Source organism: Rhamphochromis sp. 'chilingali', assembly GCF_963969265.1.
Source record: "Rhamphochromis sp. 'chilingali' genome assembly, chromosome: 20".
Classification (NCBI taxonomy): Eukaryota; Metazoa; Chordata; class Actinopteri; order Cichliformes; family Cichlidae; genus Rhamphochromis; species Rhamphochromis sp. 'chilingali'.
The window spans coordinates 19,857,722-19,885,433 of record NC_137947.1 but is presented as its reverse complement, the minus strand read 5'-3'; the positions used below and the strand labels follow the sequence as shown (position 1 = coordinate 19,885,433).

The window sequence follows — 27,712 nt, the reverse complement described above, 5'->3', positions numbered from 1 at the left end:
GCAAACTGTGGGCAACCATGGCTAAGAACCAAAGCAATGGCGATGAGGGTTTTAACTCAGAAACCTCTGGCAGCCTCTTGCCAACTGGTTAGGGGAATACACATTTTTCCTAGCGACCGGAGGTTGCCAGGGGGTTGCCAACTGGTCTCTAGGCCTGTGTGAGTGAAGCCACAGAACGGTTAGGGCTAGGGTAACCATCTAACATTTAAAAGACATACAGTAAGAGAACACTGAATCACCTTCATTTGAAAATGTTTTAATTATGATGTAGAAACAGTAGAAAAATGCATAATATTGCACATAATCACTAAATTGCACTTTTCCAAGGTACAGATCTTTGCATGGAGATTGTTGACCTGAATAATGTAATCTACAGTGTAATCTAACAATGGGAGGCCAGTGTGAGTCTTCCTGACAATTCTTGTACAATTCCATTCAATTATTTACATGACAGCTGCTGTTATGAAGTGACTAGAGAAATTTAATAAATGCCTGCTTTATAAAAGCGTGCAAGTTTAGTGTCATTGCTACATCATCGGTGTTTTATTTCTGTTTTTTTCCCCTAGTTGACCAAAGCTGGTGGACACAAGTCTTTTCTGCTGTAAGATTGCTACCATTACTTCTTTAGCACTGTATATAGCCCTTCTGCTCTTGCTGCAAGTTCAGTGCACAGTTGTTTGTGTGGGTTGGCGGACATGTGTTTGGCGTTCAAAAGTTTTTTTTTTCCCATTTTACTAAATTGATGAGGATAAATAAATGTTACAAAACAACAGTTGGATTGTTAAAGTAGCTAACTGGACATGAGACAAGTGGCTTAAAATGTATTTGTTTCAAGATTTCACATCTTTGCTGTGACTGAGAGCCAAGACAAACTCTTGGACTCAAGAGAAATGTCAAAATAGCTTTTACTTTCTGTCTGAACTGTTAAACAAAACAAGCCAATAAAGAAATACTCAAAATAAAAAGCAAACAGTGTTATCATAGAAAATACTCTGCCATACAAGTAGTCAAAACATTATATATGCTGTTTAAAAAAATCTAACCCAGAATACTGTATTTTTTATCTATTGTACCTGCTTCAAGAGGAGCGGCCCAAACATACATATTTTTAAAAATCCATTTCACAGTACTTTGCTATAAAGATGAAGATATTCCAAAGTATACACTCTGAATATTTCGTGTCACTCCAAGAACAGAAAATGACAGAATGACTAAAGCAAAGATGGTCAGTTGCACCATAAGCTTAATAAAAAGCTACAAAAGAGAGAAAGAGATAAAGGTGTTACAATAAGAGGAAGGACAAGGAGGAGTTATTAGCAAAGGCAAGGAGATGTTCTGTCAGACAAACAAATTACACAGTATGCTAACAGATAAGGAGGAACAGGAGGGGATAGTAGGGGTTATAAGAACAGCGCTGACATAAAGTCATATAGCGTTTCAGTCTTTTACACATGCTTCTCTCAAAAGTCAAATGTTTGTGCTTTCAGGAAGTGGGGGATGGGGGGCTGATGTCCGTTTAAAGATTAGAGCTTCACCCATTAAAAGACCCTCCACATGGCTCCTCCTCTTGTTGCCAAGCAATATACTCTAAGGGGAAAAGACCAAAGTGCATTGCATTCATTGGAAGGTGAAACAAAGAGATTTCAATATAAAGTGAGAGGTGCATTGAGCCAGTATGTGAATAACGGCCATTTTTACACAGATTTTAAAAATATATGCGCAAAAATGTATGTCAAAGCTCACCTAGTTTTTGCAGATGTGTGTCGATCCTGTCCAGCAAACATGCCAGAAAAGGTAAGACTGAATCTAAAATGTTTTTATTTTTTATTTTTTTGGTCTTAAGTCCCCAGGTGACATGGTGTGGAATCTCAACACAGAACCTTAAATCACGTGGTTTCCATTCCCATGTGTTGATTACCCCATCTGAATATTCCTTCAGCAATTTTGAGAATAACAGGGGTATTAACGTGCCCAAGAAAATGGTCGTTTCCAAAGGCTTCAGGTTTTATTTAGAGGAACCATAGTTTCCATCGAGCATGCTTTTTGGATTCTGTCTTCGACTTGCGTTTCGGAGTAGATGTGAAAACTTCATTGGAGTAAGGCAGAGCAGGGCACTGTTGGCTGTCCAGGGGACAAAGTCTCTTCATCAGAGGCTGTAGCTTGTCCTCCTGCAGCTTAAAGTCCAGCTCGACACTGTAACACAAGAATATCAGGTAGAATTACGAAATATTTCAGTTTATTTATTGTAATTCTTCACTTAAAGTAATGCTGGAAAAAATCATCTGTTCCATTTAAAAAGTTAGTGGTCTGTAAGTTGTGTGGCTATAATATTTATGACTCAGGTTTTGACTTATTTTTTTATGTTAGTAATCCATAAAAATCCACGGCCAGATGGAGGCAGGGAGGGAGGCCGAGGTTCAAATGCACTGACAGACACCCTGGCAGCACATATTAGTTGCGGCACATATCCATATTTCTGAGACGACTCTGAGTAATAGAGTTCCTCTACTTCATCTTTGCATTTTTAATGCATACAGTCAAAGGGCTTTTAGATTATATTGGAATGAATAGATTATATTGGAATAATAAAAAAAAAGAGACGGAATGTGGGTTGCTCCTGGCATCAGACTTTCACATCCGCAAGTGTAATCCCAGGCCGGTCATCGTCTGATTTCGTTCCGACACCATAGTTCAACCCTCTCTCTGATTAAATCTCTCAGGCCTGAGAGGAATGTGGGGATTAATCCCATCCAAATGAAACCACTGAGAGGCCAAGCAGACCCTGATTAACTGCATGTATTCAAGCAGGAGATAAATGCACCATTATACGCCATCTCCTTTCACTTCATTGCTATTGATTTGTAGAGGGCATGTATTTATTCTTAGGGCATGCGATAAATTCTGAAGGCATCATAGTTAAAATCAAAGATAATTAATCTCTGTACCTGCGACAGTGATACTCTGCAGCAACCCTTACCTGGTAATCGAATGTTAAATTGCTTTTTGGTTTGGAGTTTCTTTTTTTTATTCATCCTCATTTTCTTTTATCGCTAAAATTGCTCAACACGCTGCTTTTAAAAGACTCAGGGAATACTACGACTTACAAAGCTCATTCATGTCAAAGTAAAGAGGATTATTGGGTGAGAGAACTAGAGCTGCCAAAGGAGATGACATCCGACAAGTCAAGGTCAAACATGAGGTCCATTCCTTGTCTGCATGCAGAGAAACTGACGGTAAGGTGCAAAGCCTGGCCCAATTTGGTAAGCGCTTTGATGGGCAGTGTAATTAGTTGCCTAAAGGATATGCTCTACTCATATTGACATAATGAATCCTGGGAACTGTCCTTACCCTTAAGATAAGTGTCAGTTATGAACAGTGCTCTATTAAAGCCTTCAGGGGGAGAAACTGGATGGATGTCTGGATAGTAGTTTGGCAGGTCTGAACTTCCAATGAATCAATATGTTAAATTTAATGAAAAGCAAGCAATAAGGAGTTTCTAAAATCTAACATCATTATTAATACCAAAAATATATTTTTAAGCATGTGCTCTCTTAGTTGCACTTTTTCTTATTTCCACTGGAAACGAAAGCTAGCAATTGCAGGTCTCCAAAATACTGAGTCCCTCACAAAGGGAAGACTATCCTCTATCTTTCTAAAACTGCTGCTTCTAGCAGTATGCGATGAGCATCTCTTATTTATATCATCCATTGCTTCGTTTCCTCTCTGTTATCTCTATTTGTATCTTTTGTTTTATGTTAAAAACTTTTACAAGTGCTGTTTAAATAATGTTGACTTGACAGAAAGCAGAGCAGAACAGCGAAACACAGAATCGCCTCAGAAATTATTAAACAATTAATCACTTGGCAGATCACTACAATTACTGCACGCTGTGGACAAATGCCTCTATGGGAAGCCAGAGGCAGCGCCGTACGATGCGGATGGCACTGGGGAGCAGGTGCTTCAGCAAACAAAAAGCCCTATATCTAAGATCATCTCTGTACACAACAGATTGAAGCGGCTGGAGACAGGGAAACTTTTCTAGGGCATTCACCAAAGCAGATTAATCATCTCTTTAGCTATGCAGTGTGAGTAGCTGTTGCTCTGATCAGTGGCGAGCAGTTTGTTTGTCTGCGGTCGTGGTGTGCTGAGCACCATTCAATGATTGTTGCTCCTGGGAGGGATACTGCAGCCGTGAGATGTCTTTTTAGCATAGCAAAGTCTATTCATTCAGCAGTGTACACCTGCTTGCTTCTATTCTCTGTTCTTTCTGCTGCTGGCACCTTTCAATGTAAAGTCATTTCCCCTCCTATGATTTCCCCTTCGGCCATTCACAGTTCAAACTCTCCACTTGACAAAATGAGCGGTTCAGGCCCAGCAGTGTAACATCCTCAGAACTGCATGATGGGGCATCATAGATAAATCACCAGAGAATGACAGTCATTTCCTCTGCTGACAGGCAACAGTTGAAGCAGAAACTAACTTCCCACAGGTTTACTACAGTAAATGACATGTAGAAAGTCTCTCCCTGTCATGTATATCGGAAATAAAAGCCTCTGCTGTTGTGCTACACTGTTTTCTGCTTCAAAGATGCATGGAAAAATAAAAAAAAAACAATCTAATTAATGAGCATAGAACAGGCAATCTTGACAATTGTTCAACAAAACAATCACAGCTCCGCTATCTCAGCATGGGACACAAGTGCTAATTAGCTCCTTGCGTCTCATCATATTGAACTGCAGTTGCTTTTTCCTGAACTTAACTGTTCTTCAAAGTCATTGTTAGTTCCAAATTGGAAACACTACATTATATACTTTTGTTTCAAATGCTGGGTCTTAGTCAACACAGCGGTGGCAGGAATAGAAGCTGTTAATGCTTTGATCTGAGCATGTTTTTTCTGATATGGGCTTCCTGCTGTAGTCTAGGTTGACTCAGTGGTAGGCCTCATATAATTTGCAACTGATGCTCTTGTAAATCCTCTTTGAACACACGCAGGTAAGTATAGCAAGAAAATATAAAGCGTTGAAGCTGTCTGCATCTCTGAGTTGATGTCACGGTCCGCTGTGACAGACCGTGCGGTGGTGTGTATGGTGGACCCAGGTGCGAACACAGGTGAGCAGACGGGAGTGAACTTTAAACAAAAGCGAGCCTTTTATTGTGGCTGATGACAAGGTATACAAATACAGCGGGGATAGCGTGGCTAAACAGAAACCTAAACTGGGAACAACTAAGGTAAAGCTATGACTAAGAATGCAATAGACCGGGCATGGAAACATAGAGGGTGGAAACACAGACGACGCGACACAGACTACATGAAACACAGAGACTAAATACACAAGAGGGATGATCAGGGGAAGTGGCCACACATGGGAACACAGCTGACACAGATAAACATAACAAGACATGGCAGGAGTAAACAACACTGACGGGAGACTGTCAAAGTAAAACAGGAAGTACACAGAGGTGCAAACAGGAGGAGAGCGAGAGCACGGGCATAGTGGGCTGGGGAAACATGGAAATGAAACACGAGGGGAGATGAGGGCTCACAGATACATAGAGGGGCACACAGGGGATAAGAGTCACAAGGGGAAGTCAAATAAGGAACAACATAACAGGACAACTCAGGAAACATGACCTAAATAAGGAACGAAATACAAAAATACAAGGAACTGAGAATACTGGGCCCACATGGCCCAGGACCATGACATCACCCCCCCTAAAGGGCTGGCTCCCGACAGCCCAAACGCGAGAAACAAAACAAAAACAGAAAACAACCCACCCAGGGCGGGAGGCGGGGGACCAGGACGGAGGGACCAGAACGGGAAACAAAACAAACAACAGAAAACACAGGAGCACATGACCACAGTCCAAATACAGTTCAGGGGGCCGACCCAGAGCCCACAGGCACAAGAGTTCACGGGTCACACGGTCGGGGGGCCGACCAGGCGGGTGGCACAGGTGACAGAGCCGGTCCGGAGGCCGGCCGTGTGGAAGGCAGCGGCGGCGGCGAAGGAGACGACGGAGCAGTTCAGGGGGCCGACCGCGCGGAAGGCAGCGGCGGCGACGAAGGAGACGGAGCAGTTCAGGGGGCCGGCCGCGCGGAAGGCAGCGGCGGCTCCCAAGTGTCAGGCGTACCGGCCGAGGCTTGGAGGGCACAGGACCAGGCGACGCTGAAGCGGAGGCTGGCCCAGGCGACGCTGAAGCAGAGGCTGGCCCAGGCGTAGCAGAAGCACCGGCTGGACCAGGCGTAGCAGAAGCACAGGCGGAGGCTGGACCAGGCGTAGCAGAAGCACAGGCGGAGGCTGGACCAGGCGAGGACGAAGACTCGGATGAAGCTGGACCAGACGAAGCACAGGCTGAAGCAGGGCCAGGCGACGACGAGGCGGCCGCAGGTGGCGGCTGGACAGGCTCCTCGGGCCCTCCAGCTGACGAGGCATGAGGCTGAACGGGCCCCTCGGACCCTCCAGCGGAGACAGGAGGCTGAACAGGCCCCTCGGACCCTCCAGCGGAGACAGGAGGCTGAACGGGCCCCTCGGACCCTCCAGCGGAGACAGGAGGCTGGATGGGCTCCTCGGGCCCTCCAGCTGACGAGGCATGAGGCTGAACGGGCCCCTCGGACCCTTCAGCGGAGACAGGAGGCTGAACGGGCCCCTCGGACCCCCCAGCGCAGACGGGTGGCTGAACGGGCCCCTCGGACCCTCCAGCGGAGACGGGTGGCTGGACGGGCCCCTCGGACCCTCCAGCTAACGTGACGTGAAGCGATGGTGTCGCCGCAGGGTGCCGGATAGGCACACCTGGGAGTCCAACAGCAGATGCAGGACAAACAGTTATGTAGGCCCCTGGCTGGACTAGGAGCTGAGGAAACACAGGCTGCTGAGGCACAAACCCAGAGAGAGAGAAAACAGGTAGAAAACAGTCTATAGGGCTTAACATCTTGGCATGAAAAACCGTGAAGTGAACAGTGGTAGGGACCACCAGTTCAGAGCCAGCAATCATTAGGTTCCCAGAGTCTGCATCAGTCCAAGGTGGCTCGCAGGTTACTGGCCCAGTCTCAGTAATCCTAGGAGAGGCCAACATAAGCTGGTTGGACTTAACCGATGGTAGTGTGCGGCTCAGAGGAGCTGGTTCAACCATACGGAAAACAAGAATTGCCACTCGATCCACAAAAACAAGGCTTAGATCATCAGGAGCTAACTCCTGAAAAAACAGTAAACACACAGGTATGGACCCAACCAATGTCACCGTGGTAGCATGACTGTGGTGTGTTGGATGGATGTGTTTGTTGGAACCTGCACCCGCAGCGATCTGTGGCGTCAGAGTGATGACTATATTGAGTGGAGAGACAGATACAGGCAAAACGGTACGTAAACCATTAACTGAAGCAGGTGACACTTCAGGCTGAGAGTGAGTGGTTACAACATTGTTCGAGGCTAAAATCTTATCCAGTGATGAGTTCACAGAGACAGGAGAAAACGGTGTCACATTAACCCTGATCTCAGCCTCCATCTCCTGAGTGGAGGTACTGGTGCTGGAGCAAAACAGTTCAGAATCACCCTGTGTATGACCTGCAGATGACACCACAGTGGTGGGGCTCATTTCCAAGGGAGACGAGTCTACGTACAGAGACGAGGTGGAGCAGCTGACGTCATGGTGTAAGGCCAATAACCTCCTCCTCAACACTTCAAAAACCAAAGAACTCATAATAGACTTCAGAAGGAAAAAGGCAGAGATCCAACCACTATTCATAAATGGGGACTGTGTAGAAAGGGTGGCAAGCTTCCGCTTCCTGGGAGTCAATATAGAGGAGAACCTTTCCTGGAGTGTGAACACCTCCGAGCTGCTGAAAAAGGCCCAACAGAGACTGTACTTCCTGAGAATTCTCAGGACCATGACAGTTGAGTTATTTTTGTTGTGTAAAGGCTTCATGTTTTTGATTCTCTGTGGTATTTCCTTGAATGAAGAGTTAATAAAGAGGACAACAAAAGGCTATCTGAGCTAGCAAACCTGCTAACTGCTAGTAGCTAGGTATCCATTCATCTTCTTCCCTCTATCCAATTCAAGGTCACAGGAATGCTGGAACCTATCCCAGTGAAAGGCGGGGTACACCCTAAACAGGTCGCTACTGTAGTGCAGAGCTAACAGCCATTCACACTCACGTTCACAGGCTGCTAAAGTTGTGGGAGGAAGCCGGAATACCCAAAGAGAACAGAGACACAGGGAAGTCCACAGGCCCCAGCTGATTGGTGGATTCAAACTGAAGCCCTTCTTGCTATAAGGGAACATGCTAACCACTGCAACACTGTACTGCCCAAGCTACGATACCACACAGCTAATAAGCTATCATAGTGTCCTCCATTTTGGACCTGTTCAAAACATGCTGCTTTCCAAATTTCCAACGGTGCGATTGCTATAAAACAGACAAACACACACGTATAGATATACACACACAGAAAGAAATAATTAGTTGATATCCTGCCCTAATTTGTAAGTTTGCTCACTTACAAAGAAATGTACTACATTATGGTAGTTTGATTTTAATAAAGAGACAACCCTGTAATTGTTTTGTCTATAGACATAGCCTCTCTAGCGTTTCTTTACTTGCCTTTACTTGCTATATATATATATATATATATACGTACATACATACATACATACATACATACATACATATGCCATCTTTGTTGCAGTGATAAGTAAGATGCGGCATTATACAAAGAGTGGGAGAGCGAGAGCTGAAGCCTAGATAAGATGCACAGATTGACTACCTCATCTCAGCATCCACTAGAGTGGTTGAATTTATTGGATGCGTTGGATATGCTGGAGCACTCTGAGCTCAAGCATTTCAGCGGCTGATAATCCAGGTTTCACTTCCAGCACACAGTTACTAGTTGTCTAAATTTGAGGGGTAATTGGTCCCAACTTGCTGTTCTTGCTTGGTTTTAATTTTCCTCACTGTACCCAAGCCTTTCTTATCAAAGTGTCACATAGAGTAGTTTGTCCGGCATCGTGATTGCAGTTGTTTTAGCAGCAGATTAACTCAGCAGATTAAAAAACAGGGATGCTGTGATGGGATCATTCAGCCGTTTGAATAATGAGGTAGTTTGAGGAGACAAGGCAAAATACACTTGAAGGTAAAGAATAAAGGGATAAAGAAAACAATACTGTCTTTGAAAATTTGAGCTTTCCTGGTTAACAATAAATACTATTGCAGAATGACATAGTTCCCCAATACCTGCCTTCAAACTATAGTTCTGCACCAGAACTAACCAAGTTAGATTAACCAAAAAACAACAACAAACAAACTAAATGTAATGATATAGTGCACAGATGAAATGATAATCTTCCGTTTTACCGTCACTCTGCAGAGTGCATCATCATTGCAGCTTTATTACCATATACTGCTTGCTTTGGTTTACTGACAATAGGCTGAAGACAATGTTTTTGCCATTTAATTTTTCTTAGAGTTTGTTAATTAAGCCAAGTTGCTTCGCTGACATATAGAAATGCCACAACTTTGTCTTATCGAGATACCATCAGTGAACTAAAAAAGAGAAATTATGCTCTACAGTTCAAATTGCTCTTCTATGCAGAGGCCTTCCTGCTTCACACTTAGATACTCGGGCTGCATAATGGACCAAATTTTAATCTTGATCACGATTTTAGCTTCCCACAATTAAATGAGCATGATCAAGCGATATTTAAAATGCTGCTGCTCTGCCAATTAAAATGCAATGCAAAAGCAAATCAAGTTCTTCCTAAATCACTGCCTGACCATGTGTCTTTATGTGTCAGTCACAGGAGATCCCTCCACTGCGCAGCTTGAAGATTCCTGGACTAGCCTGGGAGACTAGTCTGTAGTTAAAATGAATGAAAAGGCCTGTCTAGTCGATAAAGAAACAAATCGACATACAAACTGCAGTATAAAGGCTTTACCGCAAGAGATCACCTGTAATACCATACATACACTCACATCTGTTCAGCTGGGTGCTAATGATAAAAAGTGAAGCCAGAATAATAATCATAATAACAAGCCCTCACTTGGCAGCAACTCAATGCAATTAGGCAAGTAGACACGATCAAGACAGCCTGCTTAAATTCAAACCGAGCATCAGAATCAGGAAGAAAGGTGATTTACGTGACTTTGAACATGCCACAGTTCTTGGTACCTGAATGGCTGGTCTGAGTATTTGAGAAACTGCTAATCTACTGGGACATTTCATCTTCGATGTTTACAGAGAATGGTCTAAAAAAGAAAAACTAGTTTGTCTAGTGAGAAACCCAAATAATTTAAGCTGATAGGAAGGCAACAGTAACAGCTTGTTCCAAGTTTTCAGCAAAACACCTCTGAATGCATCACTGAATTTGTCACATTGAACTTTGATAGGGTACAATAGCAGCAGACCATAGTGGTGCCATTTCGGTCAGTGTAAAAGAAGAAACTGAGGCTACAATTTCACAAGATCACCTAAACTTGGTAAGAGGGATAAAAAAACATTTCCTAGTCTGATGAGTCTTGATTTCTGCTCTGACATTTGGATGATGTGATCAGAGTCTTGCATAAACAACATGAAAACAGGGATCAACCCTGCCTAATATCTATTTTTTTAGACTTGCGCTTTTGGTGTAATCGTTTTTTTTTTATATTTTCTTGGCACACTTTGGGCCACTTATTACCTGCAAGCATCGTTTAAATGCCACTGCCTGCCTCGCTGACCATGTCCATCCCTTTATGACAACAGTATATCATCTTCTGATGGCTGCTTCCAGGAGGATAACTCATCCTATCAAAAAGCTCATATCATCTGAAACTGATTTCTTGAACATGACGATGAGTTCACTGTGATGGCCTCCACAGACATCACATCTTTGTCCAAAAGAACACATTTGGGATGCGGTTGAACAGGAGATTCACTTCATGCATGTGCAGCTGACATATCTGCAGCATCTGTGTGATGCTTTCATGTCAACATGGGCCAAAATCTCTGACTGTGTTTTTAGCAAATTGTTGAATCTATCCCAAAAGAATAAAGGGAGCTCTGAAAGCAAAAGCAGGTCAAACCTGATACTAGAAGTGTAACTAATAAAGTGTCTGGTTAGTGTATGTACCTAGAAGGATGAACAAAAGATGATATATGTTTACAAATCTGTCTTTGTCTCAGTTCACATCTTGAATGAGTCCATGATGCGTTCTTCATCATAATATTGCAAAATTCATATACATCTTTACATTTATAGACTTGTAGTAATGATCTATTAATAGAATAATAGAAATGACAGATCTATACTACTCTCTGTAAACCTCTTAAAACCAGAGGATGTTCAATTATTTAGCATTTATTGTTTTTCCCGTACGTTCCATGTAGGATTTATGGGGTGAAGTCTATGGACTAGCTTAGACAACTTCAGCTTCATTTCTCTTCGCACAGACTTATATGCCTCAACCTATCCCACCATCTGCTATTTCAACCCCTCCACCACCCGAATATCTATCTGTAGGCTCCAGGGGATGTTTGCTTATAACTCCCTAGTCTGAATGTGTCTGAATAGAGGGAGAGATAGAGATGAGCTTAGATGCCAAACTCTGTTTTCGCTACTTAATTTTAAATATAAGTTGTCTCACTAAAATTTAAAGATTATGGAACTGTAACTGGAGGGTGAAGGTATATATTACTTATATTATTTGATTATATGTTACTTTGTCAGCAATGTTAGTATTGCTAGTATTGTGAATATGCCAGTATTGCAAAGTGCTAAAATACAAAGAACAAATACAAACATCGTTTGAGGGAAATAGTGACGTTGGCATTCATTTAGTGATAAAAGGAGATATAAACTTCAGAAATTTAAATTGTTATTAAAGATCACCAATAACTAACTAATTTAATCTGACAGTAAACTGGTTTTTCATTTTACTTGAACTAAATAATGACTGCATAGTGTAGTGGCTATAGAGTAATACAAGCCTTATTCATTCTATGTAATCCTGTCAGCCGCAGCACACAAAATTTAAGCTTAATTTAAAAACCGAAACAATAGGAGGATAGCACTTGTGTTTTCCTTGGCACCTAGATTTTCTGCAGATTTCCGGAAAGTATTTCCTAGAATAACTAAGAAGAGCCTTCCCAAAGAAGGAGAATCATAGAAAGAAAACATGAAGCAAGAGAGAGCTCCAGGGCTTGGCGGGGTTTACAAGACAATCAGCTGCCTGTATTTCTACTAGATCAGTATGAGACAAAATCTTCCTACTTATTAGCCTAATAAAACTGTTTTTAAATTACAAAATGATCCACACTTTCCAGGGTTTCTCATATTTACTGATTTTTTTTCTGAGGTTGTTTACTCCTCTCTTTGAAGAAAGATGACTCAGTTCTTTTTTCCTCTTCCATTTTCTAGCTCAGTGAAGTGCTTTAGACTAAGAGAGGGGTCTGAATTTGAGTGGAAAGAGGAAGAGGGCAGTGAAGTGTTTGGGGGAAGACAACAGTTCTTCTCTTACCAGCCAGTTGGGTCTTGTTTAATTTGATTTCTTTAGGTGCTATACAAATGCATGGATGAGTAGTGTGTGTCCTTCCCTGAAGACCATCTGTTTAAAAACTGCAAAAACTTAGCCTGGCATGCACAATCCCTTCCAGGATCAATAAATGAGACTGAAGGCTCCCTTCAGGTCAGATGTAATAAAGATAGCCTTAAAATTCTAACTGCTGACACCTATCAATTTACCATACGTGCGAATGAAATTAAATTCTAATAATCTGCTGAGAAATGGGGTTGAACTCAATTTTCTTCTTGAAGTTCTTTTGGATTTGAATGACATTTTATTCTGTTCTCTATCAAGATACTCTTACTGCTTCAATAAAGTTGAAGCCAGTCCATGACTGATACTGTACCAGTATGTGTTTTTCTACCCAGGTATGCTTTAATTGTATTGGCAGGGTGTTTAGGATCCTTGTCTTGGTGAAAACTGAAATCGATGCCAATCAGGTGTTTTCCAGATGCTGTTGCGTGGGGGGTGAAATTTCTGACAGAACTTTTTTGTGTTCATAATTTTTATACTTCTGTAAGACCTGTCGTAAGACCTTGTGTAATTTGGCGCTCCCTAGCCTTTTATCGCTGTTTCCCTTTTATGCCTGTCAAACTGTGTCTTTTGACATTTTTTATACATTAAACTTAAGATATGGGAGCAAGCTGTGCATTTTTGTGACAGGCTGCTACCAATAAAGTGCCTAAAGATAAAAATGTAAAATAGGGTTGTCTGTTATGTCCCTAGAGTTAGGTGCCCTTTTTATGTTTGAATGATTCACAGGTCAGGCAAAAATATATTCTTCTTAAGTACAAGACATAGACTGAAAATGAACGAAAAAGCAAAGAAAAACTTCAAAACCTCTTTAGAAAGGCTGGAGAAGTGTTGTTCAAGACCACTGTATAGATATGAGGGGTGACTCTGGACTTTTGCAAAATGTTAGATATGATAATTTGAATGAAATATGAATCTGCAATTGCACAAGCAATATCTTGTGTTTTTATCAAATGTTAAGCATATGCAAACTGGTGATGTGAATGTGACACTGTTGAATGCCAGTCCAGAACTAATGTGTTTTTTTTAAAGGGCCTTTTTGTTGTTGTTTGTTATTTTTCTTCCTCTAGTAGCCTACATGTAACTAAGTTCCTGTTTTTAGGTCCTGTCACCACAGTCCGGGCCAACTTGACACAATGCACTCTTCAAATAAGCAGAGTTGGTATGATTTTGCAGGAAATGTTACACAAAGAGAAAATCCGGTCCAAGGCAGTGTTAATTCTTTGTCCAAATCACTTTCAAATATTCCTGGTGTTGTAAATATCAGGAACATATTCAAAATAATTCAGAAGATCAGTGGAGTATAAATGGGCTACCAACATTATCTTATGTATAGAGTCTATTGTCCAAAAGGGGAAGTATGAAGCAGAAGTGGGAAGGAACATTTCCATATGGCAACAAACTTTTATATATATATATTTTTAAAAAAAAAGGTAAAGTTGAAATCTGCAAAAAATGTGATGGTGTTTTTTTCGTTTGTTTGTTTTTTAAGCTTCTTTGACTCATGCCTATATGAAAAAAACTGGGAGGTCTCAGAGGTCAGTGTGTTTTCTGGGGATAAGAGCATTTTCCAAACACTTTCATGTTTCACAATTTTGGAGAACAAGGTAACAGCGAGTTGTAGCAGTAGACTCTTTTAGATAGAAGTGACAAATGACACGAGTGGATTTTCCTCATGCTTCTGAGACATTTTTTTTACACTTAGAACGTATGAGAATACATACACTTTGGACTCGGAAGAAAGCATTCGGAGTTTCCAAGTATGTTTTATTTGAGCTCCTCACATACTCTGTGATGGGATCACAGTATTTCCTACTTTATATACAACTCACTTCCCACTGTTGTGTATTGTTACTCATTCTGTCATACCAACTCGTATATTTCCCAGAAACCTCTGCAAATAATATTGGAGCCATCATCCACTGTATTGTAAAACAAAGCAACTGTCATGGTCCTGGGTCGGTGACCCAGCGCTTTTAGTTTATCATTTTCTAGATGATGATTGTTTAAGTTCTGTGTTATTTTCGATCTGCCTCTAAGTCTGCGTCTGTACCTGTCTGTCTATGGTGTCTCCCCATCTGTTTGTGAATCTGTCTGTTTAGTTCAATGTCTTGTCTGGTTCCATGTATCTGAGTTTCCTGTCTTATTGTGAAGGTCCGTGTCGTATGTGAGTGTGATCAGTTTACGTTTCCCCTGTCCCGTCAGCCCAGATTCCTCCCAGCTGTGTTGCCCTCTTGTCTCTCATCCCCTGATTACTGGTGTGTGCATTTAAGCCCTGTGTGTTCTCCTGCCTGTTGCCGGTTCGTCTGTATTACTCAGTGTCAGTCTATGTATCCACCGTGTCTTCTCTCTGCTGTTCATCGTCATCCTCCTCTGCTCGTTTTCATTCAGGTTTGTGCTCTGTAGTTTAGTTGTTTCCCAGTTTAGTTTAGTTCGAGCCCCGTTTGCTGTTTGTCCACATTCTTTTGTGTTCAATAAATCACCTTCACTCCTCTACGACTGCCTGCGCTTGGATCCTCATTTATTCCACACGGCTCGCCTCGGCAGCCGTGACAGTAACACCCAATACACAGCACTGTCAGCGGTATTACATCTGTACTTCTTCCGTGACCTTGATGTGTATTTTATGATTCCTCTCTTCTGAATTCCATTTAATGTCACACATAAAAGATTTGACTTTAACATTTTCAGTACTCTTCAGATTTTCTGCCTCAGTCAAACCACTCTAGATGCAATGTTGTGCATACAGTATATTTGATTTTGCATTTTCTGGACACTAATGCATGACTGCGCCAGATGAGTCTCGTAAGGACCCCTTTCAAATTGATTCAATGCGTTGTACAGACAGTGCAAGAAGCCCACCTGTAAATGATGCAGGCGCTGTTTCGACAAGTGTCACAATTTGCTGTGTCTTGTCCTGTTCGGTAGGAGAGCCTGTGAAGGGAGAGATGGAAAGATATACGTGAGCTCCAGTGACAGGCTTCGCCTTCATATTTCAACACCTGTGGGCATCGGCTATCACACAGATTTGCTCAGGTTTGTTTTCACTCAGGGTTGCTCTTTGCTAACAGTTGAAAATGCAGCGGGGATTTTGATCCTGCAGTTCTCTCAGATTTGGCTACGTAATCAAGCGTGTAGACTTGCTGATTTAACATAATAGGATTACCTTGCTTTGCCATGACATACTTTGAATTGTCTATAGGCAATAGGAGGAAACAACTAAATGCAGCTCTTGTGTAATAAAAAAAATCGATATCTTTACATTATGTGCTACAGCACACAGTACATCTTTCCCATAAAGGTCAACTTGTTACAGACACACTTTTTCAAAATGCAATAAACAGCACTGTATCTGCTCCGTTTGTGGCTGAGGTGTATTGCCCCCAGGCTGTGTTGTCTGTTGTTTTTATGTTGGAAGCCCTCTGCAAACACCAGCTGCAAGCCAGGTGGCACATAAGGCTCATACAAAATGTGCACATGCTAAAGAGGACACACTAAATATCCAATGACTTTTGTTAGTGTGGCGTTCTCTGACTTTCATTAGTTTCTGTTTCATCATTTGAGTTTAGATGAGCATGCAGGTGGGCTTTTTGTTATTGGCAATATGTCGCTGAATAGACTGTTGGACCGCGTGGGATGGGAATGATAGGATATTTTGTTTTCGAGCCACACATGTAATTGCTTGCTGTCACGCTAGCCCTTTGTACCGGGGAAGAGCTGCACCTCAAATGTTCACCGTGACATGAAAGGTGACCTCATCGGAGGAGACAGAAGGGCTTCTTCATGGATCGAAAATGCTGATGGAAGCTCAAGGTCACTGAGTTCATCCATCCTGCCCTGTTCTCAAGTAAAGTCTCTTTGAACAGCTGTGAGCAAGGGCAGTAACTGACTACACAGAAAAAAGATCTACTCTAGTGCTACACTGCTGCCTAGGTTTTCATGTACTCCCATATCATTAAAAAGAGTTGCTTTAATAATAAAAGTGTATTAACCTAAATTTACAATCAGTGCATGTGCTCAGCACAACACCCCTTTTTGTATTCAGTGTCTAATGTTCACGCTTCACTGTTGTGATTCTGTATTAAACCACAGTGACACAGAAAAGATCTTCATAGATTTTTCATGGAAAAAACAAAAACAACCAAAAAAAACAAAAAAACCCGGCACCTTTGAAAGTCTTTCTTTAAGCCGACTGCTTGTTGGCACAGATTCACTGCTGTGTTGTTTGCCCACGTCAGCTGTCCTGGGATATGTCCTGGCCTCATCATTCTAGTTTCACTACACCCCCCTGCCTACGTGCCTGCTGCTCTGCCTGCCTGAGAAATGCATAACATGCGAACAGAAGCTTCACTAGGTCAAGCCACCATGTTTCAAATGCCACTTTTTATATACAGTGTTATTCTGTGTTCTACACACATCTTTGTGTGGAGAAATGAAAGTGTTTCCTGAACAAGGCTGGGGAAGTGACTTTTGGAACTGTATGAAGCCAGTAGACAAATATTATAACAGTTAGATTAATATAAGAGAAAAATACTGAGCTATATATTCTGACTGTTAATATGGGTTTTTTTTGTGTTTTTTTTTTTTAGCACATTCATAAGTGTTTAACAATAAGCATCACATGTCACTGAGGTTAAGGTCTGGAAAACCATAAGAGAAGTGAAACATGTGGCATTGATGGGACTTCCTCTTCATAGGCTGTCATTGAAAAGTATCCAGAATAAACTGTGATATCATGAAAATTAAGAAGATGTGAAACAGATCACGGGGAAATGCATCAATCAAAGCTCCTACTGTACTTTTGCATATTTTTGGTTTATGTTTGGGATTGTCTCATGGAACAGATGACCCAGAGAAAGTAAAATCCCCTCCAAAAAAAAAATAATAATAATTTTTTTTTTTGCCATAATGTTATTTCCAGAGTAAACCGTGAAGTCGCTTCTCAAAAACACTTTACTTTTGCTGAAAAGTAAATAAAAAGTGAGTAGATTATTCTAACACCTTGCTAAAACCACAAATGACATACAGTACAGGTTTAATAAAGAGCAGACATTGTGTTGGACATTATATATGCTGGTTAAAAAAGGGGGAAACTTTAAGTTGCTTTTTGGTTCAAGGAAGCATAACTGACACAAACAACACAAAATAAGGATAATAGTTTTGTGTCCCGTAACTGCACTTCTCTAATAACACTCGAGCACAATGCTGGAGCACAGCACAGTGAAATCACTACAGCAGGCACAGTTTTGTGAAGATGAAAGGCAACGTGTTATGAGGCTGTACTAATTGGGCCTTTAAAACCAAGCTCCTCAGAGTCACACCAGGGTGCCTTGTTCACCACTGGATGTGGATGAAACTTAAATACAATTTGCTTTGTGTTGTGATAGAGCACAGGTTTTTACAACTGTGCTGCTGTGAAAGTGACTGAAGGACTAATGGCATTCCCATCAACTACAGTTGAACTTTCTGTTTAATGCCAAAAGTCAAGTGTTACCACACCTAAGAGTAGTGCAAGTTCATGCTTCCCAATAACACCGTTCACATTTCTTAAAAACACACCAGATATTGTTTTCCTCTCGTTTTTTACTTTTAAAATATTCAGAGATATATTGTTCTAGAAACCTCTTAGTCACATCCATATTTTTGAAGAAAATGTGCATTCACACTGATAGCTATTGCAAAATGTGATTCACCAAGATCTTGGGTGGCATAGTGTTGATAGTCAAAAAATTATGTGTGGAACACTGTAACCTCAATGGCTGTGCACTTGGCTACACATCAGATAGTGACTGACATCCAAACAGAAGGCAGTATAAGGATGATATACTTGATGATATACTATATAGGTTTCATGTGGAGCTTTCACAAACATTTCACAAACATTTTCACTGTAAACATTACTCTACTCACCCCTCTCTCTGAGCTTCACCTTTCTCCAGCTCCTGAATAACTCCAAGAAGGACCTTGATGGTCTCCTGGCTTGAACTGATGAGACTCTCCATGGCCTGCAGCTGTGCTTTGATATCCTTGTCTCCAGATAAGGTTATTATCTGCTGGCTGCTCCCGATGCCCGTGGCTCCTAGAGGAAAGCCCTCGTCACCCCCATGTGTTCGCTGGAGTTTAGAGGAGGCTGACACATGCCTTGTCCGACACTGCCCTTGCGACTTTAAAGAACATTTGGCACTATGGGGAAGTGTCTGAGACTGCTGCTCATTTAGCTGTGTATCCTTTTTCCGTTTACAGCTCACAGAGGGGCTTCCTAAAGACTCCACCTGTGTCAAAGAGTTCCATGCAACAGGGCCTGTGCCCTTTGGCTTGTCCTGCGAAAACTCTGAGTCAGCTAGCTGGCGCTTTGAGGAAGTGCCGGCATCCATGTCTTCTTTGGGTAATCCTTTGTGTTTGGTCCTTGTCCCACAAACCTTGTATTCTGGTTCACTTTTGGAAGGAGAGCTGGTAGGATGACCCTCTTCTGAGAAATGTGAGGGTCCATCCACACAGTTGGCACTGGAAAGCAAATCCTCTGTATCACTGCTGTCATCAGTGTGGTGAAGCAGTGCTTTTGTCTGCCCCACAATCTTACCCTTGTACTTAGATGACTCCCCAGTAGGTTGTCCATCATCTCCTACTGCTTTTATGTCACTCAAAAATCCATTGTTTTGTCCTCTGTACTCTTCCACCAAAGCAGCATGTTTAAAGGTGTGTCCTTTTTTCCTTTCAAATGGGAAAGTCTTGTACCGTTTTGTAAGATCTGGTGAAGTCTGGACACCAGTACTCTTGGTCACGTTAGGAATAGATCGCCGGGCAGGCATTGTCATGTACTTTCTGTGGGTAACTTTACAGGAAATGGACCTGGAGCGTCTGGCACGATGCTCTTTCTGAGCTTCGCAGATATCCTTAAAACGCACTTGTAAAGCCTTGTTTCTTTTTTTCACCTGCTGTTTGCCAGATTCGGAGCCGGACTGTGCGTCAATGCTGTGTGAGGGAACTGTTTCTGAATCCGATTCATCTGAATTTGAGAGAACAACGCATTTGGTGTCCTCTTTGCTCACCATATTTCCTGAAACAGCCAAAACAGAAAAAGAGAGAGTGTGTGTTAATCTAGAGGAGACAATTTTTCACATGCGATGACTTTGATAAGATACTGTGGCAGATGGCCTAATGCCTTTCTCCTTTTTTGGAATATAACTTGTAAACCTCCATTAAAGTAACCCAAAACTGAGATTAAAATATTTATTTTTGCTATTTATTTTTTTAATAATAGAAAAAATTAGATAAGCGTATTTTAACTGTAACTAATAAGGACAACTTGAAAAAGACTCCAGTGATTCATGCATGATTCAATACATGTACAAACGGCTTGATATCTTTAAATAAATACAATGAGAACCAGCCAAATATATAGAGAAGAACTATAATACAGTGTTAAAAAGTACATATTTCCTGACAATTTTTCTGTAAAGTTTGCACTTGTAGTGTCTGTATTTCTCAGCATAATAAATAACAATCAAAGTGCTTAATTCATAAGATGCAGCTCATCTACCCGCTGCCATGCTGTACAGGTGATGCACCAATCTGCAACATAAATGTGTTAAACATGGAGGAAATCTGTAAAAATAAGAACAAAGATGATCATATTTCATCTGTATCTGATGACTCAAAAATGGTACTTTTTGTTCTTTTAATAACATTTTTAATATTATGTTTCCAAACACAACAGTGCTGTTGAAAAATCGAACAGGCCAGCGGTGCTCATCCAAAACTGATCCAGAATCTAAAATCAAACTCATTTAGGATACAAAATAACATTTACTTTGCACGTGCCATTTAGTTTTGCACCATCACGACTGAAGCTCGATTAAACTCTCGTTCCGTTGTGTTAATGTTTCTTAATCACACCTCATGCTAACACTTGCAGCCATGACAGTAGCATTTCATAAGCACGGTCCCCTGCCAACTGTTTGATAATTTGCTTCAAGAGACCTTTTTAGAATAATAATTGTGTTCACACTGCTCTCCTTGTTGCTGCTGCCATCATTCAATACTCTGTTTATTGCCTCTTCATTATATCAGTTGTCAGCCTAAATATACACCTCAAGCTAAAAGCACAGTTTTTCTGTTAACTTGATGTCTTACCGCAGTTTAGATGCCAGATCACTGACTTAGATCAGTAACCAAAATATCTGGTAGTTAGGCTAATGTGAAGGCTATGAAATACATTTTAAGTAAGCATCATTAATGTGTTTAGGTTTTGTTTGCTTCATATCAGCGTCAGCCTATAGGATTGCCGAGGCTGCTGTCTGCTACTGCTGCGCCATAGCTTCACTTGGGAATGATAACTTTGAATTGCTGCTCTTATTTTTTTTATCTTTTGCCTTTTGCTTTACAAATGCATGACACCCCTTTTATATGTCACTGATTTATGTAGCAGTGAAATGGAAATACTTTTATATGGGGTGTTTCAAGTGAAATCTGCTGCTAGTTCCTTGAAAAAGTATTTGAAATAAATATAAACATGAGACTCACATTGAGATGCTCATCTTTTTATTTTTTTTGTTTGCAAATACAATTATCATATTTTTATTCCTATTGGGAAGGCATTCCAATACAAACAAATGGGTTTGCATGACAGCTTGTTTTACTGTTCTTCATATCATAATTACATCTAAACGGCTGTTCTCTGCTTTGCACCGATGCACTCAGCCGCACTCATTGCCAGCCTTATGCTTACCGTACATCCATGCACACACTCCTCCCGCTATCCACGCTATATAACATTTCATACAACATGTCATTGTGAGCTGCTGCTTTTATGTTGCTTGATAACATTCTCCCCACAACAGTTGGGGGTGTTTTGTTAAGGAATGGTCACAGAGTGGTTGGTGCTTAGCCCAGGGCTTATATATATTCCTCTTGTGGTCTGAGGTTGATACCAGAAGCAATGGTGACACAGCAGCTGTGGCCCACACATATTAAACTCTGCATTAATAGCTAGCGTTAGGCTCCTCCACCTGTATCCACCTGCTCTGAGTCTAAACTCTGTAGGGAGAAATTTATTATCGTCACTCCCTGGTTGCTGCTGTGCCAAGCGGAGTGACGAGGTCAGAGCCTAGAGATGCTCTGCGATCGTATCGGAAATCTCTTTCATGTGAGTCGTCCGTGTGAACTGACCTTCAGATTTTAATGTTTACAGATTGCTGTTTATCACAAATTTAGATTCAATTATATTACTTGAGCATATTTCTGAACGAAAATCACCTATATTAAGTGTGATCCTATAGCACACTATAGAGTGCTATAAAGTGCATATTTCCTAACTGGCTGTGTTAGCATATTGGTAATATTACATAGGTTTATGCAACAGTTTAATAACCTGAACTGAAATGATTGGTTTCCAGCTTTCGATCTGCATTTTTATGTGGTTTCAGGGTTTTTTTTGTTTTTTGTTTTTGCAGTTCCTCAAAATAAATATTTACATCTCGTATCTGTAAAGTGACACTGAAAGAGTGTAATTAATCATTAATTCATAAGATGCATCTCATCTACCTGCTACCACACAAATGATGCACCGGCACTGTAGGCAGATCGATATTTAACTTTCAATTGCGTAACCTCATGCTGCGATACATCGTAAACTGTCTTGATCACACAGAGGAGCTCAAACTGAATTAAAAAACAAACAAACAACCAAATAAATACTACTCTTAATGCCAATCTCTGTGCAAATAAGACCAAATAAGACCAATATGATCAAGTAAAAATGACACATTTTCTGACTCATCTGTGATGAAACACATTTCACATCTAGAACATGAAATATATCAAGCAGCACAAGGAAATGAAATGATGTCTGATATGGCTGAAAGGAAACATCAGAATGAGCTGGTTAATCATTTTTATATGACAAGACAGCACGCGATAAATAAACTCCAATGAATCATTTATTACCACACAAAAGCCAGCTATTCATGGTGTTGCAGCTTCTCGGAAAGTAATCATGTTTTATCATTTAGCGACATTGTAAATCTATCAATGTGATTGTTGTGGTGGGGAAATTTATACTGAAGAGACATTTCCTTACTGTCAGTTTCACTACTCCCAAGAAATTTGTAAAACAAAAAGCATGGGTAGATTGGATTATTGTTCATTTCCCATTCGCAGCTGATCTACAACTACAGTTCATGTGGAGTTACAGTGACATAATGACCAAAAAAGTAATTACAAAAGATTGAATAACTCAGTGTAATATGACTAGCACACATACTTTCTAACGATGGAAAGAGTTTTCCATGTAAGTCGCTCCTGTATTTTATTTGCATGTACATGGGCATTTGTATATAGAATATAGATCTACTTAAACATCTATATGTGTGTGCTTGACTTTCATTCACTTGTCTGTGAGTGAAAGAACGAGAGACAGAGTGTGTGTGTGAGTGTTAGTGTATTTTGGCCTTGTTGTCACCTTTCAAAGAGAGGCCTTTGCCAGAATCCTAAGAGGCGCATACACACAGATGAACACCAAAGCAGAGAGAGACTGATAACACAAAGCACGAGGGCTTATTTCTTGGGACTTGTGCCATGTGCTTCACCTTGCTGAGTGTCCACTTTAACCTAACCCTCAGCTCTAACTGTTGGTGAAATGGAATATATTTAGAGGACACTATGTTTCATCTTGCTTCCTGTCAATGCTAGAAAACAATACATGCCAACAGCTCTTAGCGTCACTTTAGTCAGTGCGACGCTTTCGGTGCCAAACGAGGAAAAAGAAAGGCAAAAATAAATAAATAAAAGCAGGCAACGAGCTCAGTCTCATTGCACAAAAACAATATGGTCTGCTGTGTCATGAATTTACGCACAGTTGTTTTGGAGTATGGAGCAGATGAATTTTATTGGACGCTGGTATTTGTTCTGAAACATAGCTTAGTATGCACTTTGATTCGAGCGCGAGATGTTTGTCAGAGGCATTTCTACGGGAAAAAAAAAAGCATTTGTTCACAGCTGTTTCACATGGGCTCATGCTATTTCACACTCATAAATACCAATCTCACACAGCTGAAAAGGTAATCACATCTGCAGGAAGTCTCTTATAAGTGCATACAATTTCTTATGCAGTCATGTAAGGCATGCTAAGGAGTTAAATGGTAATTCACATAAAGGGACTCTAGAAAAGCTCTTCAGTGACTTATTATTGTTGGAAGTCAGATACGCAGAGTGAAAGCGAGACGAAAGCCCTGCTGAGAGAGAGACTGTTGTCACACATGGATATATTCAAACAGCTGAAAGAGAATCTCCTTTTCCTCGTCATCTTCTTTCTCGTCCTCCTCGAAGCAAGCTATCTCTGCTAATGACCTGAGGTCCTTCCCTGATTTGGCCTCAGCTATCCAAAGGATTATGAATAATGCATTGACTCTAAAATTGCAAAAGTAATCCTCTGAAATCTCCTTATGTACCCTGGCAGACCATGTTGTCTGTTCCAATTGCCCTTCAGTTCTTCAACCTAAAATACTGCATGTATGAGAAAAAAAAAACTCAAAACAAAACTCACCTTTAGCTACACTAACATGATTGATTATCGTGATCACAATGCGGTAGAAACGTGACTGTTAATGAAGAATGTTGATAGGTGTTTGGATCCATTTTTCAGTGCAATAGTAGGCCTGCAACACTGCTGACTCATGATTTATGCCCCAACGCAAAGCAGAGAGAAAGAGACGGCTTTGCTCGGATCGCCTTACATCCTTGTCAGCCTGCATCAACACAATAATTACTGAAGTGCATCTGTGGGATATTTACATATGAGAACACTGTCTGGCCACTCTCATTAATGGTTGAGTAACTATCGTAGCCTCCTACTCTTCAAACATGAATTTACTGAACGCAACATAAACAGTGAATGCTCTTTGATGCTATGGCTCGTGATTTTACTAATGACTTCTAAAACACTGGAGTACTGCAAAGTAAATCCCCTGTTTTTGTTATAAGATGGGATTTTGCTGTGCTCATCATTCACTGTGTATTATACTGTGTGCGTCGTTACTGTGCAATGCATCCACTTTAAATGAGGAATTTTTACTCACTATTAGCATAAATTAAAGAGAATGACATTGCACCAGCTTTGCCTTAATAAGCACAATGTAAAGGGCAAGATGTCACCTCGCAGTCTTTCTCTTTGATAGTCCTTGAGGCTGTGTACAGGTTTTGCCTTTAGTTGGTCCACGCTCGAGTAATGCTTTCTCAATAGTCCTCTTCTTCCAGCAACATTGTAGGCCGCTTTGGTGGAATATATAGTCTCGTCCTCAGTTTTTGAAAGACATCCCAGCCCGTTTTGAGAGCATCACACACGCACACCATCTCATTCCTGCTGTCGTCCAGCTATCTGTATCTATACTGGCTGCAGGCTACACCTGTAAAAGTTTGCTTTATGACTTTATTGGCTTCAAAAATTTATCACTGTGAAGCACTTTCTGTTATAGACGAATAGCGTTTTTTAAAAAAAAGCTCCCATCCCTTTATCTCTGAGAGCACGGGCTGTGAAATGGATCCTTGGGAAGAGGAAGTTTGAAGAGGGTGACATGAAGAAGGTCTTTTTTTTTGGCAATCACATGCTCTACTGCCAGGGTGGGCTTCTTCTTGTATGAAGGAATGGCAAAGTCCATCTTTCCCTTTGACAGTTAAATCTATAGTACATCTCCCTAATGAGTTCACTGATTAATAACTGGCTGGGATTTGGGCATACGTGTTTACTCAGGTAAACCTGATGATTAACTCAGGTGTCATGTACAAGACAACAAGTGAAAACGATGGTTAAATAGACAAGCTGCTTCTGTGCGGGGCACCTTAAAGCCGTGCCATATCTACGTTTCCTGTGAATTCTGGTAGTCAAGGACTGACGTGTAGAAAATAGAGGGATAGAGAGAGAGGGGGGGCGGCTACGGCTGACACCAAATACAAGTGCAGCTCTGGATGTGATGCAGTACCCCAAGAGACTCCGAGATCACACATGTCCTTAGTCATGATAAGGCTGAATCCACCTTTCATCAAATTCAGCCTTGAGGAGGACATCAGTCGCCGCATATGAATTTCTTACATAGTTCGCATTACTTACAATAGGTGCTTTCTCGTAAATGATCATCATTCTGACAGGACAATATGCAATAGTCTTTACACTAGTCTATTAGTGAGCGCTCATCAATATTCCTCACTATCAAGCCCAGACAATTCCCAAGTACAGCAATCTCGATAATCAGCCTATGCCTCACTGGATAAATACTGCATGTCTGTCAGAGGCTGCAAAGATATGCATAATGATAAGTACATTAATCAAAGTCGAATTACATCACTATTCATCTTCATTTTCAGATGTGGAGAAAAACCTTTGACGTGTTCTCCTGATTAGTCATAAAACCTTGAAATGCTTGGATGCAGAAATGCCCCCTCCCTAATTTATCCATATCTAATGCATGCAGGGATATACACATGCATGCAACACAAGGACTTTAACCAATTTCTATCAGAATACGTGCATGCCTTTGACATTTTGATTTAGTAACATTTTTAAAAGGCAGACTAAATGAATCACCCACTTTTATCACAATACCTGTGAATGTGTGTGCAACTCAAAAAAAAAGAAAGAAAAAAAGAAGTAACTCTTACCTTGAGAAACAGATCAAAGGTGCAAAGGACAAGATAGCACAGATCCCCTGTAGATCCACTGCTCATCCATGTACTCAGTGGGTGCCAGGGTACCGTCCAGCCACTGGAGCAGCTCTCACAGGCTGCGGGAGTGCTGAGAGAGAGGCAGCCGGTGCAGTGACAGCTGGAGTAGTTGTGGCACATCCGGCAAAGATTCAGGTTATAGGGATAGAAGAGGGAAAGAAGCAGACAGACATTGCCTCAAAACCTGATCGGGTCCTCACTGACACCCCCCTCCTGGCTTTTACACCGATCTCTCCCCCTCTTCTCCCTCATACACCTCATTCAAGCATCACTGACACTCGTTTGCTCTTGTCCCTGCACTCACCGGGAACAGGCACTCACACACGCAGCGGAGATCTCCATCTCGCAGTGCTGCTGCTGCTGCTGCTGCTGCTGCAATCCCTGTGCATTCGTGATTGAGTGTATGTGTGTATGTGTGCGTAAGAAAGGCAGGGAGAGGGTGGGCTGGTGGGTGGATGGGTGGGTGGATATGGCAAAGGGAAGAAGGGGGAGGAGTGAGGGGTAGTACGCAAGCTGCTGAGGAAAGTCCAGAGTTGGCGAGCTGCATCATCGGTGAAGACCTCAACTTGTCCTCCACAGGCTGGCTCTCTTGACACGGAGCTGTTATATAATATGAAGGGCTTTTGCAGATGGCAGAGACGGGGAGCTGTGAAATAATAATGCATTGTGCTTTTAATTGGATGTCTCCTACCCCCCCATTACTTTCATACATCTGACACATTGTTTATGAAAGGTGGTGAGATGGGCTGAATCAAGCAAAGAAGTGGCTATGTAGCTTCACAAAGGGGCGATCGGGGAGGCGAAGAGCCAACAGGGCAGCGGTGTTAATGAGAATCCGAGACAACACAGAAAATGAAATGACGGGAGGGAGTAATAGAGAGGCACAGATAGAAAAATACCACACTGGAGAAAGAGAAATATTGATTTTCTCACATTATTCTACTTTTTTTTTAAGTTAAGAGGATTAATAATATATTGTATCCTGTTTTCTAACAGAGAAAACACATAAATATGAAAAAAGATTAAATGTTGTTTCTGGAGAAAAAGGGTTTCTGCTTTAAAGGGGGAGGAAGTTACATCAAAGCTGTCCAAACTGATCAAAGCCAAAACACAAAAAATACTCTTCATGTATATATGATCCTATTATTATCATCTTGTTATGATTTATATACATGTTTTAGTTTTGTTTTTACCTCTTCCTGCTTCTTGCTTCATGCTTAAGTAAAGTCTCTTTTAACAGTCGCTGAAACCTGCAGACACTGTACCAGTCTTCTTCTTCTTCTTCTTCTTCTTCTTCTTCTTCTTCTTCTTCTTCTTCTTCTTCTTCTTCTTCTTCTTCTTCTTCTTCTTCTTCTTCTTCTTCTTCTTCTATTTAGTTGTTGACTGGTATTCCAAAAAATGTTGTAAATAGAAGTTTTGCCAAAGTTAAGT

At 41.2% G+C, this 27,712-nt stretch overlaps 1 protein-coding gene across 1 annotated transcript; it reads right to left on the bottom strand.

Annotated features, from left to right (window-relative positions):
- Positions 1 to 1,947: 1,947 nt before the first annotated feature.
- On the bottom strand, positions 1,948 to 26,327 carry insyn2ab (inhibitory synaptic factor 2Ab). Its single transcript, XM_080869298.1, has 4 exons — positions 26,219 to 26,327; positions 18,479 to 19,625; positions 15,431 to 15,502; positions 1,948 to 2,193 (listed from the first exon to the last, which is right to left on the bottom strand). Exons 2-4 carry the CDS (start codon positions 19,618 to 19,620, stop codon positions 2,010 to 2,012), a joined length of 1,398 nt encoding a protein of 465 aa, XP_080725424.1. The 5' UTR covers positions 19,621 to 19,625; positions 26,219 to 26,327; the 3' UTR covers positions 1,948 to 2,009.
- Positions 26,328 to 27,712: the final 1,385 nt, after the last annotated feature.

Bases quoted from the DNA above. Each gene is read 5' to 3' on its own strand.
- insyn2ab (XM_080869298.1), bottom strand. From the start codon at position 19,620: ATGGTGAGCAAAGAGGACACCAAATGCGTTGTTCTCTCAAATTCAGAT. The intron at 15,503-18,478 runs GTGAGTAGAGTA...CTCCCTTCACAG, and splicing joins GGTGAAGCTCAGAGAGAGGG to GCTCTCCTACCGAACAGGAC. The intron at 2,194-15,430 runs GTGGGCTTCTTG...CTTGTGTTACAG, and splicing joins AGCGCCTGCATCATTTACAG to TGTCGAGCTGGACTTTAAGC.